The 18,259-nt window shown below is 56.7% G+C and overlaps 1 protein-coding gene across 1 annotated transcript; it reads left to right on the top strand.

Annotated features, from left to right (window-relative positions):
- The first annotated feature begins 1,480 nt into the window (after positions 1-1,480).
- Positions 1,481-15,069, top strand: HCN3 (hyperpolarization activated cyclic nucleotide gated potassium channel 3). The gene is made up of 8 exons (XM_053474702.1): positions 1,481-2,948; positions 4,316-4,745; positions 5,032-5,193; positions 10,800-11,018; positions 11,248-11,394; positions 11,474-11,714; positions 13,372-13,536; positions 13,785-15,069. The coding sequence occupies exons 1-8, from the start codon at positions 1,678-1,680 to the stop codon at positions 14,873-14,875; spliced, it is 3,726 nt and encodes a 1,241-aa protein (XP_053330677.1). The 5' UTR covers positions 1,481-1,677; the 3' UTR covers positions 14,876-15,069.
- The last annotated feature ends 3,190 nt before the right edge of the window (positions 15,070-18,259 follow it).

The raw sequence follows: 18,259 nt of genomic DNA on the forward strand, positions 1-18,259 counted from the left end.
TTGCACTTCTCCCTGTTCCCTTTCATGATTCTCCTCCCTCCTCCTCCTCCTCCTGTAGTATCTGTGATCTCCCTCTCTCCATTAGTCACCACGTTCTTCCTCCCATCCTACTCACCTTGGTGTGTGCAAGACAATGAGTTTAGCGTGTGAGTGTGGAGGACACACCTGGGATGTGAGGGAGGACAGGCGATGGGAGCTCGCGACCTGTGAAGGCAGCAGCCTCTGAACACCATGGAAGCCACAGATGCCCGGTTCTCTCCAGTCAGCCGCCTGATGGCAGACGGAGAGGAGGAGCCCACGATGCTCCATGCAAGAAGCTCATCCTCGGGAGTCACTCATCCTCCTCCTGTGCCTGCATTAGGGGAGCATCCCTCTGCTTTCAGACAAAGCCAGCAGCTGCCTGTCCCCGCTCCCAACCGGACTTCCGCAGCCTCCGCTCCCAGCCGAACTCCCGCAGCCTCCGCTCCCAGCCGGACTCCCGCAGCCTCCGCTCCCAGACGGACTCCCGCAGCCTCGGCTCCCAGCCGGACTCCCGCAGCCTCCGCTCCCAGCCGGACATCCACAACCTCGGCTCCCAGCCAGCATCCTTCAGCCTCCGGACCCAGCCAGCATCCCTCAGCCTCCGGACCCAGCCAGCATCCCGCAGCAGCCTCCGCTCCCGGCCAGCATCCCGCAGCCTCCGCTCCCAGCCAGCATCCTGCAGACTCCGCTCCCGGCCAGCATCCCGCAGCAGCCTCCGCTCCCGGCCAGCATCCCGCAGCAGCCTCCGCTCCCGGCCAGCATCCCACAGCAGCCTCCGCTCCCGGCCAGCATCCCACAGCAGCCTCCGCTCCCGGCCAGCATCCCACAGCAGCCTCCGCTCCCGGCCAGCATCCCACAGCAGCCTCCGCTCCCGGCCAGCATCCCGCAGCAGCCTCCGCTCCCGGCCAGCATCCCCCAGCAGCCTCCGCTCCCGGCCAGCCTCCCACAGCAGCCTCCGCTCCCGGCCAGCCTCCCACAGCAGCCTCCGCTCCCGGCCAGCATCCCGCAGCCTCCGCTCCCAGCCAGCATCCCACAGCAGCCTCTGCTCCCGGCCAGCATCCCACAGCAGCCTCCGCTCCCAGCCAGCATCCCACAGCAGCCTCCGCTCCCAGCCAGCATCCCCCAGCAGCCTCCGCTCCCGGCCAGCCTCCCACAGCAGCCTCCGCTCCCGGCCAGCATCCCGCAGCCTCCGCTCCCAGCCAGCATCCCCCAGCAGCCTCCGCTCCCGGCCAGCCTCCCACAGCAGCCTCCGCTCCCGGCCAGCATCCCGCAGCCTCCGCTCCCAGCCAGCATCCCACAGCAGCCTCCGCTCCCGGTCAGCATCCCACAGCAGCCTCCGCTCCCGGCCGGCATCCCACAGCAGCCTCCGCTCCCACCCAGCATCCCGCAGCAGCCTCCGCTCCCACCCAGCATCCCACAGCAGCCTCCGCTCCCGGCCGGCATCCCACAGCGTCATCTGGACAAATCAAGTATGTTTCTGTACCAGGACTAAGTCCGCATTCTACAGTATCTGGATATAGCAAACATTCAAACCCTGGACCAATCCCCTCTCCTGTATCTCGTGGATCCCCTCCTCTCCACAACCAATCTTCCCTCTTAGTACGATACCAGCATCAAACCTCAGACCATGATAAATATGTCCCGAGAGCCAATCAGATGCTTGACTTCGGGCTTAGCCCATTTTCAACTCCAGGACTCACCCAGGCGGCTGCCCTAATCCAATATCAGCCACCAGTTGAGCATGGTCTGGACACTGGATGTATCCACATGCCCTCCCCTAGGCCTAGCTTGCCTTCTGACCCAACACCCACTCAATCCCATGTCCCAGGATGCAGCCAACCTTCTGTTCCAGGGACTGACCAGCCTCCGCTTCTAGAATCCAGCCAGCCTCATCCTTGTGGGTCCAGACAGACTCCAACCCAAGGCTCCACCACATCACCCTGCCAATCTCCATCTTCCATCACTGCACCCATCCACACATTCCCTGCAGCATCTAACCATTCTTCTACAGGACAGATGCAGGACTCAGACCCTACGCCCAAGGGGTCAATTCAGGATCTTCACCTCAAGCTCAAAGGACCAATCCAGGATCTGGACTCCAGACCTAAAGGACCAATACAGATCCCCGCTTGTAGACAGAGCCAGGCACCTGCTGCCTTAAGATTTCAACACATTTCCATGTGTCCTGGCTCCCACCAGACGTCTGGTCTCCAACCCTCCCAGACTTGTGCTCCCCAAAACCCAATTTTTGTCCCTGAAACCAGCAAGACTTCTGGACCAAAAATGAATCCTGTCCCTGACCCCAACCTGAATCCCACCCTGGTTCTTGGATCTAGCCAGACTTCTGCGCAGGGGCCCAACCCAGTTGCTTCCTCCACACCCAACCAGATTCTGGCCTTTAGGGCTACCCAGATCCCTGTCTTCGAACCAAACCAAGACAGAGCCCCTGGATCCAGCCAGACGTCATTGTCTGACCGCAACTGGACTCTGACCCCGGATTCCCATCAGTCTGCCGCCCCTGTTCTTGACCAGACCCCAGACCCTGCATCCAATCGGTCCCCTGTCTCGGGGCCCTCGCAGACAGCAGCCTCCAGGACTAATCACTCCACTAACCCAGGATCCCACCAGACTCCAGTACTGGGATCCAATCAGAACCTTGTGCCGGGAAATGACCAGATTCCAACTCCAGGTGCAAGCCAGTCTTCAGCCTCTGGACCCAGCCCTATGGATCCCAAGTTGGATACTCAAGAGCAAATGGAGGCTGAGGACCCCAGGACATTCATGCAGCGGCAGTTTGGGGCCCTCCTACAACCGGCTGTTAATAAATTTTCCCTGCGGATGTTTGGGAGCCACAAGGCTGTGGAGATTGAACAGCAAAGAGTTAAATCAGCTGGCTTCTGGATCATTCACCCGTACAGTGACTTCAGGTGGGTGATCGCTTCGGGGGGGATTTTGTAGAACAATCCGTGATGCTGTCTGGACCCTGCGGTTCAGCAGCGGTAGCTGTCCGGCGTGCGGCCCTGGGGACTCGTCCCTGCCCTTTACCGGGAAGCTCGCTGTAGGGAGGTTGTGTGCAAAGCATTTGCCCCTCGCAGGAGAATGGAGGAGAGCGGGGGTCCGTGGTACCCGGAGGACAGGCTCCGGAGAAGCGAGTGTCTAATGGACAATAAATGAAGCAGAAAAACAGGCACAACATTGTTATTGATTCTTTTATATAGCGGCATCGTATTCCATAGCGCTGCACAACGGGTAGAGGGCACGTTCCATGAGATCTCTCACCACTAGATCCACGAGGCCCACCCCACTGGATTCAGATCCAGTCCCGGCCGTGTTATAGAAGTGTTTCTAATGCCTAGTGCTCTTCATTAAGCTCTAGGTCACCCTGATTTAACTCTTTAGGGGAACCCATAGGCAGAACCTGTGCCTATGGCTGCTGGAGATGCGGATCTGGCCCCGAGACCCATGGGTCATATATATGTGTATATGTATATATATATATGTATATAAATGACGATGGGTCTCAGGCCAGATTCACACATATATATACACACATATATGTATATATATATATCCCTGTATAACACACACTTACACACGGCTTCCAGCTGGGGAGAGAAATAAGTCCAATTACAGGAAGGTGCTGTCCATGGTGCTGACCGGAGAGCATGCCATCAGCGCACACACGTTACACGCACACGGCTCAGGCCGCTGGGTACATGTGATTGCACAGAGCGTGTATAGTGCATGTTATAGTATGGAGGGCTGTATATGCGTTTTAGTTCATACAGGGCCTCTCCGAGATGCTTCTTGTTGATGGTCCGGCAGCGTTTATTTCAGGTGGTTTTTAAACATGTTTTATATTGTCCTTGGCCCCTGCGGCAGCGGCTATGGAGGGCCTTTCGTGGCAGGCTACGTGCTGCCGTGTTGTGTGATGACTTGGGCTCCCCCGCGGTCTCTATATTTACATCTTATTCCTGCGCGGAGGTTTTAATCCGCAGGGATCTGGGACTGGAAGTCATGGTGTCGCCCGTGGATGCTCCTCACTAATCTGCCAGATGCTTCTTCCTTAAGACGATCAACGATGTCCCGTCCAGAATCCCTTCCCCTGTGGCCCGGGAACCCTTCCGATGCTCCCCATGACACAAGGGGGCATCAGATGCTTCGGTTGTATATTTCCATGAGCTGAACGTGTATTTTACCCCCAAAGCGTTCCCATCATGGCGGCCATAAAGTGTGCGCCATTCTTCTTTCTGGTTCCTCCTCCGTTCTCACCATCTTCTCTGTGTATCTGCAGGTTTTACTGGGACCTGACGATGCTTCTCCTCATGGTCGGAAACCTCATCATTCTCCCGGTGGGAATCACGTTCTTTAAGGATGAAAACACGCCACCGTGGATAGTGTTCAATGTTTTGTCGGACACTTTTTTCTTGGCCGACCTGGTGCTGAATTTCCGAACCGGGATTGTCGTGGAGGATAACACAGAGATCATTCTAGACCCGCACACCATCAAGATGAAGTATTTGAAGACCTGGTTTCTGGTGGACTTTGTGTCCTCCATCCCTGTGGACTACATCTTTCTCATCGTGGACTTGGAGACACGCGTGGATTCTGAGGTTTACAAGACCGCTCGAGCTCTCCGGATTGTGCGCTTCACTAAAATCCTCAGCCTTCTTCGGCTCCTTCGCCTCTCCCGGCTCATCCGATACATCCACCAGTGGGAGGAGGTATGAGCGTGGTCCTGCACCAGGAGCGGGGGGTAACCAACTGGGGTGACTAGATGCCTCCATACATCGCACGGGCAGAGATTAATGACTGTATGTACCAAAAGGCATAACATCAGGTTGGGGACGTCACATGTGACCCGTGCACACGCGAAGCAGACATGTTCACATCATCGTTCCGAGGCGTAACGCATGGAGGACTAACATAACCAGAAATTGTGACGTGTTGTGGATAGCCGTGTTCTAGGTCAATGTTCTGCTGACCCTTTGCTTTCCTTTCATTGGCTAGATTTTCCACATGACCTATGACCTCGCTAGCGCAGTGGTGCGGATCTTCAACCTGATCGGGATGATGCTGTTGCTGTGTCACTGGGACGGGTGTCTGCAGTTCCTCGTGCCCATGCTGCAGGACTTCCCCGAGGACTGCTGGGTCTCCATTAACCACATGGTGGTGAGTAGACAGCTGTCCGTCATACCTTTATCAGGGCTTCAGTGCCAGGTGAGGCTCCATGCCCTTTTTGCCAGATATATAAGGATTTCTGCTCAACTGCATCATTCCCATAATCCCCCCTTTGCCTACAGAGCTTACAATCTACTCCATCTGAAGCAGGTTTTATAATCGCTTCCAGACATGATCTTCTGTTAGGAGTTAATCCCAGCCAAGACAGAGAAATTAATTAAGGGCCGACTTGGACCGACTTTTCTCACTGACTGTGTTTGGCCAGCTGTCTTCCCGACACGCTGTGTTCTCAGACTTGGCTCTGGCTGCGGCTGACGAGCCTTGCCGAGAATCCAGGTATGGCAAATCTGCCCGTGTCCAGACAGCCATATGCGTGTCGGGAGTCCAGAACTCCGGGGGTTACGGAGGACACGCACCGAGCTGTCGCCACCAATAGCAAATGTTCCTCTCCTGGGTCCAAATCACGTTCCAGGAGTTCTGCACTGATCGCAATATGGACGGGTCCTTTTCCCGCAGGGGTCTTTGTGGCCCCAAATACCCCCAGGGTATTCTCAGTGCGGACCAGGAGACGTGTTGGGTGATAATACATATGCTGGCGGTACAGCAATGCGTGGGTTAATCAGCTGCAGATGGAAAACTTTTAACCCCTTTTCTCATGAGAAACGATGACAAAGCACTCACCTTGCATGCGCAAGTGGGGAGCAACGGGAGCTCATTATCAGAGCACAGCTGGGTCTAATTAGATGAAGGGAACTGGAGAGTAAAACAGGAGTGCGATCCAGCGAGCCTAAAACATAGACTTTTCAGGAAAATACAGAACACAAAGCCACACAACCGCCTGACGCACACAAACGTTTAGCTGGCGTAGCCCTTAATCACAGCCCAGCGTCCACATCCGAACCACTGCACCTCCAATCAGATCGCAGCAAACCACTGCACCCCCAATCAGATCACAGCAAACCACTGCAGCTCCAATCAGATCACAGCAAACCACTACACCCCCAATCAGATCACAGCAAACCACTGCACCCCCAATCAGATCACAGCAAACCACTGCACCCCCAATCAGATCACAGCAAACCACTGCACCCCCAATCAGATCACAGCAAACCACTGCACCCCCAATCAGATCACAGCAAACCACTGCACCCCAATCAGATCACAGCAAACCACTGCACCTCCAATCAGATCACAGCAAACCACTGCACCCCCAATCAGATCACAGAAAACCACTGCACCCCCAATCAGATCACAGCAAACCACGGCACCTCCAATCAGATCACAGCAAACCACTGCACCCCCAATCAGATCACAGCAAACCACTGCATCCCCAATCAGATCACAGCAAACCACGGCACCTCCAATCAGATCACAGCAAACCACTGCACCCCCAATCAGATCACAGCAAACCACTGCACCCCAATCAGATCACAGCAAACCACTTCACCCCCAATCAGATCACAGCAAACCACTGCACCCCCAATCAGATCACAGCAAACCACTGCACCCCAATCAGATCACAGCAAACCACTGCACCTCCAATCAGATCACAGCAAACCACTGCACCTCCAATCAGATCACAGAAAACCACTGCACCCCAATCAGATCACAGCAAACCACTACACCCCCAATCAGATCACAGCAAACCACTACATCCCCAATCAGATCACAGAAAACCACTGCACCCCAATCAGATCACAGCAAACCACTGCACCCCCAATCAGATCACAGCAAACCACTGCACCTCCAATCAGATCACAGAAAACCACTGCACCCCAATCAGATCACAGCAAACCACTACACCCCCAATCAGATCACAGCAAACCACTACATCCCCAATCAGATCACAGAAAACCACTGCACCCCCAATCAGATCACAGCAAACCACTGCATATCCAATCAGATCACAGCAAACCACTGCACCCCAATCAGATCACAGCAAACCACTGCACCCCCAATCAGATCACAGCAAACCACCGCACCCCCAATCAGATCACAGCAAACCACTGCACCTCCAATCAGATCACAGCAAACCACTGCACCCCCAATCAGATCACAGCAAACCACTGCACCCCCAATCAGATCACAGCAAACCACTGCACCCCCAATCAGATCACAGCAAACCACTGCATATCCAATCAGATCACAGCAAACCACTGCACCCCCAATCAGATCACAGCAAACCACTGCACCCCCAGTCAGATCACAGCAAATCACTGCACCCCAATCAGATCACAGCAAACCACTGCACCCCAATCCGATCACAGCAAACCACTGCACCCCTAATCAGATCACAGCAAACCACTGCATCCCCAATCAGATCACAGCAAACCACTGCATCCCCAATCAGATCACAGCAAACCACTGCACCTCCAATCAGATCACAGCAAACCACTGCACCCCCAATCAGATCACAGCAAACCACTGCACCCCCAATCAGATCACAACAAACCACTGCACCTCCAATCAGATCACAGCAAACCACTGCACCCCCAATCAGATCACAGCAAACCACTGCACCCCCAATCAGATCACAGCAAACCACTGCACCCCCAATCAGATCACAGCAAACCACTGCACCCCCAATCAGATCACAGCAAATCACTGCACCCCAATCAGATCACAGCAAACCACTGCACCCCAATCCGATCACAGCAAACCACTGCACCCCCAATCAGATCACAGCAAACCACTGCATCCCCAATCAGATCACAGCAAACCACTGCATCCCCAATCAGATCACAGCAAACCACTGCACCTCCAATCAGATCACAGCAAACCACTGCACCCCCAATCAGATCACAGCAAACCACTGCACCCCCAATCAGATCACAACAAACCACTGCACCCCCAATCAGATCACAACAAACCACTGCACCCCCAATCAGATCACAGCAAACCACTGCACCCCCAATCAGATCACAGCAAACCACTGCATCCCCAATCAGATCACAGCAAACCACTACATCCCCAATCAGATCACAGCAAACCACTGCACCCCCAATCAAATCACAGCAAATCACTGCACCCCCAATCAGATCACAGCAAATCACTGCACCCCCAATCAGATCACAGCAAACCACTGCACCCCCAATCAGATCACAGCAAACCATTGCACCCCCAATCAGATCACAGCAAATCACTGCACCCCCAATCAGATCACAGCAAACCACTGCACCCCCAATCAGATCACAGCAAACCACTGCACCTCCAATCAGATCACAGCAAACCACTGCATATCGAATCAGATCACAGCAAACCACTGCACCCCCAATCAGATCACAGCAAACCACTGCACCCCCAATCAGATCACAGCAAACCACTGCACCTCCAATCAGATCACAGCAAACCACTGCACCTCCAATCAGATCACAGCAAACCACTGCACCTCCAATCAGATCACAGCAAACCACTGCACCCCCAATCAGATCACAGCAAACCACTGCACCCCCAATCAGATCACAGCAAACCACTGCATATCCAATCAGATCACAGCAAACCACCGCATCCCCAATCAGATCACAGCAAACCACTGCATCCCCAATCAGATCACAGCAAACCACTGCATCCCCAATCAGATCACAGCAAACCACTGCACCCCCAATCAGATCACAGCAAACCACTGCACCTCCAATCAGATCACAGCAAACCACTGCATATCCAATCAGATCACAGCAAACCATTGCACCCCCAATCAGATCACAGCAAACCACTGCACCTCCAATCAGATCACAGCAAACCACTGCACCCCAATCAGATCACAGCAAACCACTGCATATCCAATCAGATCACAGCAAATCACTGCACCCCCAATCAGATCACAGCAAACCACTGCATATCCAATCAGATCACAGCAAATCACTGCACCCCCAATCAGATCACAGCAAACCACTGCACCTCCAATCAGATCACAGCAAACCACTGCACCTCCAATCAGATCACAGCAAACCACTGCACCCCCAATCAGATCACAGCAAACCACTGCATATCGAATCAGATCACAGCAAACCACTGCACCTCCAATCAGATCACAGCAAACCACTGCACCTCCAATCACATCAATACGTTTAGTTGGATAGTGTATGAATTTGCTGAAACATGTAAAGATTGTTGTGTCATATATGTAAATGTTACATCCTACATACACGTGACGAGCGCAGTAACAGACGGACTCTCCTGGCACACGCGATAGACGTGACCGGGTGCTGTGACGTTTTCCACACAATTAATGAGATGCATTTTTCAGCTTCCTGAGGTTTTATCCATTTTATGTCAGCTATAGGTATGAAAAATTCCTCACTGCAAGAAGCATGTGCACAGGAACACGCCTACTGCACGTGGAATGTATGACGTGCAGGACTTTGGCTGCAGCGTGTAGAGCGCGCGGGGCTGTGGTTGCGGCGTGTAGAGCGCGCGTGGCTGTGGTTGCGGCGTGTACAGCGCGTGGGCTTTGGCTGCGGCGTGTAGAGCGCGCGGGGCTCTGGCTGCGGCGTGTAGAGCGCGCGGGGCTCTGGCTGCGGCGTGTAGAGCGAGCGGGGCTCTGGCTGCGGCGTGTAGAGCGAGCGAGGCTCTGGCTGCGGCGTGTAGAGCGAGCGAGGCTCTGGCTGCGGCGTGTAGAGCGCGCGGGGCTTTGGCTGCGGCGTGTAGAGCGCGCGGGGCTTTGGCTGCGGCGTGTAGAGCGCGCGGGGCTTTGGCTGGATCGTGTAGAGCGTGCGGGGCTGTGGTTGCGGCGTGTAGAGCGTGCGGGGCTGTGGTTGCGGCGTGTAGAGCGCGCGGGGCTCTGGCTGCGGCGTGTAGAGCGCGCGGGGCTTTGGCTGGATCGTGTAGAGCACGCGGGGCTTTGGCTGCGGCGCGTAGAGCGCGTGGGGCTTTGGCTGCGGCGTGTAGAGCGCGCGGGGCTCTGGCTGCGGCGTGTAGAGCGCGCGGGGCTCTGGCTGCGGCGTGTAGAGCGCGCGGGGCTCTGGTTGCGGCGTGTAGAGCGCGGGTTTTTGGCTGTGGCGTGTAGAGCGCGGGGCTATGGCTGCGGCGTGTAGCTTAATGCATGCAGTATCTTGCAAACACCTACTGCATTTAAACACAAACATATGCATGAGAACGGAGTGTGCACTAACTGCACGAAGCATGCACACTTACCTGCTCTGAGTGATGCATGTGGGTGCAGTGTTATCGCATGTGATGTGTACATCAGGGCTATCGTAGGTTCATAGAACTTTCGGAGTGCGGGGCGGTGTTGAGCGTGGGGCGGTGCTGAGCGTGGGGCGGTGCTGAGCGTGGGGCGGTGCTGTGATGCAGTAGGCGGCAGGGCTGAGCGTGGGCCGTTGCTAAGCGTGGGGCGGTGCTGTGCGTGGGGCGGTGCTGTGCGTGGGCCGTTGCTGAGCGTGGGGCGGTGCTGTGCGTGGGCCGTTGCTGAGCGTGGGGCGGTGCTGTGCGTGGGCCGGTGCTGAGCGTGGGCCGTTGCTGAGCGTGGGCCGTTGCTGAGCGTGGGGTGGTGCTGTGCGTGGGGCGGTGCTGAGTGTGGGACAGTGCTGAGCCTGGGACGGTGCTAAGTGTGGGACGGACACTCTGACCCCAAGCGCTGCGCTTCTCTCCCTCACCAGAACGAGTCGTGGGGGAAGCAGTACTCGCACGCCATCTTCAAGGCAATGAGCCACATGCTGTGCATCGGCTACGGGCAGCAGGCCCCGGAGGGCATGACGGACGTCTGGCTCACCATGCTCAGCATGATCGTCGGAGCCACGTGTTATGCCGTGTTCATCGGCCACGCCACGGCCCTCATTCAGTCCCTGGACTCCTCCCGCCGCCAGTACCAGGAGAAGGTAAGATGAGATTAGGGTAACGCTGTTGAGGGGGCAATACCAGTAGTGGCAGAGAGGGGGGGCAATACCAGTAGTGGCAGAGAGGGGGGGCAATACCAGTAGTGGCAGAGAGGGGGGGCAATACCAGTAGTGGCAGAGAGGGGGGGCAATACCAGGGCTGAATAGTGAATGAATGCGATCCATGCGTGTTGCGGCTCACATACATGCGCGTGTCCCCTCCGTGTCTCAGTACAAGCAGGTGGAGCAGTACATGTCCTTCCACAAGCTCCCCCCCGACACGCGGCAGAGGATCCACGAGTATTACGAGCATCGCTACCAGGGCAAGATGTTCGACGAGGAGAATATTCTCGGGGAGCTGAGTGAACCCCTGAAGGAGGTGAGTGCCGTCCCGGCGCCCCCATCGGACCCCCCAGAACTGCCCAGTCTGACCCGGCCCTTTCTCCCTCTCGTTGCAGGAGATCGTTAATTTTAACTGCCGGAACCTTGTCGCCAACATGCCGCTCTTTGCCAACGCGGACCCCAACTTTGTGACCGCCATGCTGACTAAGCTGAGATTCGAGGTCTTCCAGCCCGCCGATTACATCATACGCGAGGGCACCGTGGGCAAGAAGATGTACTTCATCCAGCACGGCGTCGTCAGCGTCCTGACCCGCGGCAGCAAGGAGACCAAACTCTCCGACGGCTCCTACTTTGGAGGTGAGGAGGAGGCCGGAAGCGTTTGTATTGCAAACACAGTACGCCCTCACCCACAGCATACTGCCCTCACTCACAGCATACCGCCCTCACCCACAGCATACCGCCCTCACCCACAGCATACTGCCCTCCCCACAGAATACTGTCCTCACCCACAGCATACTGCCCTCACTCACAGCATACTGCCCTCCCCACAGAATACTGCCCTCACTCACGGCATACTGCCCTCACTCACAGTATACTGCCCTCACTCACAGCATACTGCCCTCACCCACAGAATAATGCCCTCACCCACAGAATACCGCCCTCACCCACAGCATACCGCCCTCACCCACAGCATACTGCCCTCCCCACAGAATACTGTCCTCACCCACAGCATACTGCCCTCACTCACAGCATACTGCCCTCCCCACAGAATACTGCCCTCACTCACGGCATACTGCCCTCACCCACAGCATACTGCCCTCACCCACAGAATACTGCCCTCACCCACAGAATACTGCCCTCACTCACAGCATACCGCCCTCACCCACAGAATACTGCCCTCACTCACAGCATACCGCCCTCACCCACAGAATACTGCCCTCACCCACAGAATACTGCCCTCACTCACAGCATACTGCCCTCACTCACAGCATACTGCCCTCACCCACAGAATACTGCCCTCACCCACAGAATACTGCCCTCCCCACAGAATACTGCCCTCACCCACAGCATACTGCCCTCACCCACAGCATACTGCCCTCACCCACAGAATACTGCCCTCACCCACAGAATACTGCCCTCCCCACAGAATACTGCCCTCACTCACAGCATACTGCCCTCACCCACAGAATACTGCCCTCACTCACAGCATACTGCCCTCACCCACAGAATACTGCCCTCCCCACAGAATACTGTCCTCACCCACAGAATACTGCCCTCACTCACAGCATACCGCCCTCACCCACAGAATACTGCCCTCACTCACAGCATACTGCCCTCACTCACAGCATACTGCCCTCACCCACAGCATACCGCCCTCACCCACAGAATACTGCCCTCACCCACAGAATACTGCCCTCACCCACAGAATACTGCCCTCACCCACAGAATACTGTCCTCACCCACAGCATACTGCCCTCACCCACAGCATACTGCCCTCACCCACAGCATACTGCCCTCACCCACAGCATACTGCCCTCACTCACAGCATACTGCCCTCACCCACAGATTGCATTGTCCTGTTTAATGAGAATACTGCCCTCACTCACAGAATACTGCCCTCACTCACAGAATACTGCCCTCACTCACCTGCATTTGAACAGAGAAAAGAGATAACCAGAACCGCACCCTCTTACAGGAAGCACTCCCTGCTCACACTGCACACAGGAAGTGCCTCGGAACAAACCACTTAAAGCAGGGGGGGAGGGTGAAATCTATTCTCTTTGCCTCTCATCACCTGACACTCGGGGCTCTGCCAGGGCATGGAGTGGCACTAAGTGGGACTTACCCCTGAGCAGCTGCTCCATTTGTCCAGTGAGCACAGCTGCTCCAGTTTGTGGCAGATTAACGCCCGCACCAATTACTGATAGATTGTTAGCTCCCAGGGCGAGGCCCTGTTCTGCACCAGTGTAATATGTAACAGTAGGTGTTACGTGATGTTACTTCCATATTGCAGAGATCTGCTTGCTGACGCGCGGCCGCCGTACGGCCAGTGTCCGTGCCGACACCTACTGCCGCCTCTACTCTCTGTCGGTGGATAACTTTAACGAGGTCCTGGAAGAATATCCCATGATGAGGCGGGCCTTTGAGACGGTGGCAATGGATCGTCTGGACAGGATTGGTGGGTATCCCCCGCTCCCTGCGTGGTCTGGTGCAGTCGCATCTGCAGGCTCCTGGGCCGAGGAGCTGACACTCCATACACTGCATATACACAGCCCCTGTGTATACGTTTGTTTGTTTGCCTCTCTCTTTTCTGTCTGTCTGTCCCATCCCCTCCATAGCAGCGTCCGTCCCGTGACTCTCCCTCTCGTGCTGTAATCTCTTTTCTTCCACGTCACTCTATCCTTGTGTCCCTTTCCCCTTCTTCAGGTAAAAAGAACTCCATCCTCCTGCGTAAGCGAGCAGAGAATAGCACGGCTTCTGTGAACAACGAGATTATTCAGCAGATTGTAAAACACGACCGAGACACGGCCCACAACATCCAGGATCTTCAGTCTCTGGGGCTCTTGCGGGATCCCAGTAGCACCAAGGCCCTCATCTGGGACCAGCTGGTCCACGCTCCACTGCAGGCTGCGGCAGCCACCACAAGCGTGGCAATTGCCCTCACACATCAGCAGAACCTCCCGGCTCACGTCTTCCTGCCACCTTCATCTCTTCCAGAGACTGCCTACATGAGCCGCCAGGCAAGAAGATCCCAGCCCAGCCTGGGGGGGTCCCGTCCCTCCTCAGTCAGCACTCCATCTGGTGTCTCTCCTTCCACTCCCGGTGGAGCCCACACACAAAGTATAAGTGGGCAGTGTCCCCAAATCCCCTCGCGTTTATACCAGCCACAGCGGAGCGAAACCCCTGTTCGGGGAAACTCACCCCATATGGCATCACAGGTACAGCTGTCCCGTTCACGTGGGGCATCAGCATCCACCTCAGTCCTGCAGCAGTCAACAGGACCGGCAAGTTCTCAAGCAGTCATAGGACCCCTCTCTGGCAGGACTCTTCATTACAGCCTTTCCAGAGCCAGCGGCTCCCACATCTCTCTACTGATGCAGCACGCGGCCAGCTCTCCCCAGCAGCTGGTCAAGCACCGGAGCATACAAGGACTTCACTTCAGGAGACTCTCCCAGGATGTCCGCCACCTCTCAGCTTCTCAGCCTTCACTGCCGGACAAAATGGTCCAACAACAGGACAGCTCCTCGTCCCAAAAGGGAACAGGGTCTCCAGGGGTTGCCAGCAATAATTCTTCTTCTTCTGGACCCGTGGAACCAGGCAAGCAATCCCTGCCTTTGTCCTCCTCTTCCCACCCACAACAGGTGCCTTCAGGGTCCCTGGCCATGCCCGGAAGCGGCCCAGTCACCCCACAGTCTCCTGTTTCTGCAGCCAGACACACAGCTCCGTCGCGGAAGGGATCCGTGGTGTTTAGTCCCGACGTGGAGGTGGGAAAGCCGAAGCTGCCCTCCCATATGTGAAAGGATATTCGTTAAACGAGGAAGCCGGATCAGACACTTCCTGCCAAGACGTCCATCATCCAGGGTGAAGAGCGGCAGCAATGGGCAGACATGGCAGGTGCAGAGGACACACCGCGCCCATGCAGCATGAGGACACCAAAAGTGATATTTTGTCCCCTCTCACCACTAGGCCTACAGGGTCTTTGGGACAGATGTGGGCTAAGGAACGTATAAAAGAATCTCGTGGCCCTTGGTACGTGGAAGCAGCCAGTGTCGGTATCGGAGCGCCGGTTCCTCCCCAGGGCTCCAGTTAGCATGGAGGGTCTCCCATAACACACACACCATCTCTCTGACTGTCACAAAGACCTGCCGAGCCCGACCTCTGCACTAAACCAAATCAGAGAAGGTGGAGTGAACTCCTGGCAGCCATGATGTGTTTTACCACAACATCTGCACCTGTCGTTTTTCTGCTCTCCCAGACAGAGAGATTTCTGTTTTAAGGACCGCGGAAGCCTCCACGGAGCCGTAGGCCTCGAGCACATGGGAGTCTGGGGTGCCGTCCCATGGCCCCTTTCCCCCAGTATAACGGTTTAATTGCTTCTCGCCTGTCTCGAATACCCTCATGTAGGACAATATGGTAGTGCGAGGCCTCCTCTGGCTTCTGACCCCCGTCCTGCAATCCTCTTTGCCACCTTTGCATTCCCACATGGAGTCCCATTATCCCTACACTGCTTGTTCCATCTCTGTGCACCTTTACTGAAGAGGCGAGCGACCCCCTTCCTACCCGATGACCCGTTTCTCACACGTTCACTTTGGGCCGGATTTGTGTGACGTCTGCATTCCTACTTACAGATCCCTCGCTGTTTGGACGCAAAAGACCCTGAAGGAAGCCAAATGCTATCGGGGTCGCGAGCTCGCCTGTTTGTCATCTCCGCTTTGGCTGCGGTACGTGGACCTCTGTTCACTGCGGGCCACGTGCACCGAAGGCTACGCATCAGCACCCACTCTACCGGACACAAAGTGATTGGAGCAGGACACTGGGGGGGTCTCCATCTGATGGATTGGAGCAGGACACTGGGGGGTCGCCATCTGATGGATTGGAGCAGGACACTGGGGGGGTCGCCATCTGATGGATTGGCGCAGGACACTGGGGGGTCTCCATCTGATGGATTGGAGCAGGACACTGGGGGGTCTCCATCTGATGGATTGGAGCAGGACACTGGGGGGGTCTCCATCTGATGGATTGGAGCAGGACACTGGGGGGGGTCTCCATCTGATGGATTGGAGCAGGACACTGGGGGGGTCTCCATCTGATGGATTGGAGCAGGACACTGGGGGGGGGTCTCCATCTGATGGAGTGGAGCAGGACACTGGGGGGGTCTCCATCTGATGGATTGGAGAAGGACACTGGGGGGGGTCTCCATCTGATGGATTGGAGCAGGACACTGGGGGGGGGTCTCCATCTGATGGATTGGAGCAGGACACTGGGGGGTCTCCATCTGATGGATTGGAGCAGGACACTGGGGGGGTCTCCATCTGATGGAGTGGAGCAGGACACTGGGGGGGTCTCCATCTGATGGATTGGAGCAGGACACTGGGGGGGTCTCCATCTGATGGATTGGAGCAGGACACTGGGGGGGGTCTCCATCTGATGGATTGGAGCAGGACACTGGGGGGTCTCCATCTGATGGATTGGAGCAGGACACTGGGGGGATATCCTAGGAGCCTGATGCGCGCAGACAGGAGGGGTATTTAGGGGCCCGGGATCTGGGTGTCACTGCAGGAAGAGCCACACAATTATTTTATTTTTTAATTGTCGTGTTTTAATTTAATGATCTGTAAATAAAGTCAGGCAAATGACCAGTACGTGTGTGACAGTGTATGATGGCACAGCCGGGTGTAACGCGTGGGCTCAGCCCGCCATATCGCACAGCCGGGTGTAACGCGTGGGCTCGCCCGTGTCGCACAGCCGGGTGTAACGCGTGGGCTCGGCCCCCCGTGTCGCACAGCCGGGTGTAACGCGTGGGCTCGCCCGTGTCGCACAGCCGGGTGTAACGTGTGGGCTCGGCCCCCGTGTCGCACAGCCGAGTGTAACGCGCGTGGCTCAGCGCGGCCGTATCGCACAGCCGGGTGTCACGCGTGGGCTTGGACGTGTCGGATGTAATGCGCGCGTCACGTATCTCCGTGTTTGTGCCCTCGCCGCAGGGATTAATGTTTACTTCCCCCAGCGCGCTCTGCTCGGGGATACTTGATCCTTTGGTGCAGACTGCATGTTTTCAGGTGATGAACAGCTGTTGGAGGGCTTAGACCTAATCTCCAGCACTCCGCGCTCGCTGCCCGCCTTCTCATACAAAGAGATTAGACGGGGTCACCCCGGTAGAATTAAGGGCACATGGGAGGGAGAGAACACAGACCACGGAGCGACCGCGCCGACAGACAGCAGGAGACACGGATCCCCGCGGGGCTGTCCATATATACCCCAGCTATGTATTTATTAATGGCAAGCACATAGGGATACAGGCAACGGAATACAAAGCGCGGCGGCCAGAAAGGCTGCAGGATCCAACGTCTGATTAATCCCCCCACTAATCAACTCCTCGTTACCACAGCGGGAGGGGAGGGTACAGGGCAGACAGCGGGAGGGAGGGTACAGGGCAGACAGCGGGAGGGAGGGTACAGGGCAGGCAGCGGGAGGGAGGGTACAGGGCAGGCAGCGGGAGGGAGGGTACAGGGCAGGCAGCGGGAGGGAGGGTACAGGGCAGGCAGCGGGAGGGAGGGAGGGTACAGGGCAGACAGGGGGAGGGAGGGAGGGTACAGGGCAGACAGGGGGAGGGAGGGTACAGGGCAGACAGGGGGAGGGAGGGTACAGGGCAGACGGGGAGGGAGGGTACAGGGCAGACAGCGGGAGGGAGGGAGGGTACAGGGCAGACAGCGGGAGGGAGGGAGGGTACAGGGCAGACAGCGGGAGGGAGGGAGGGTACAGGGCAGACAGCGGGAGGGAGGGTACAGGGCAGGCAGCGGGAGGGAGGGTACAGGGCAGACAGCGGGAGGGAGGGTACAGGGCAGACAGCGGGAGGGAGGGTACAGGGCAGACAGCGGGAGGGAGGGTACAGGGCAGACAGCGGGAGGGAGGGTACAGGGCAGACAGCGGGAGGGAGGGTACAGGGCAGACAGCGGGCGGGAGGGAGGGTACAGGGCAGACAGCGGGCGGGCGGGAGGGAGGGTACAGGGCAGACAGCGGGAGGGTACAGGGCACACAGCGGGCGGGAGGGAGGGTACAGGGCAGACAGCGGGAGGGAGGGAGGGTACAGGGCAGACAGCGGGAGGGAGGGAGGGAGGGTACAGGGCACACAGCGGGAGGGAGGGAGGGAGGGTACAGGGCAGACAGCGGGAGGGAGGGAGGGT

This window comes from Spea bombifrons, chromosome 9, assembly GCF_027358695.1.
Source record: "Spea bombifrons isolate aSpeBom1 chromosome 9, aSpeBom1.2.pri, whole genome shotgun sequence".
NCBI lineage: Eukaryota > Metazoa > Chordata > Amphibia > Anura > Pelobatidae > Spea > Spea bombifrons.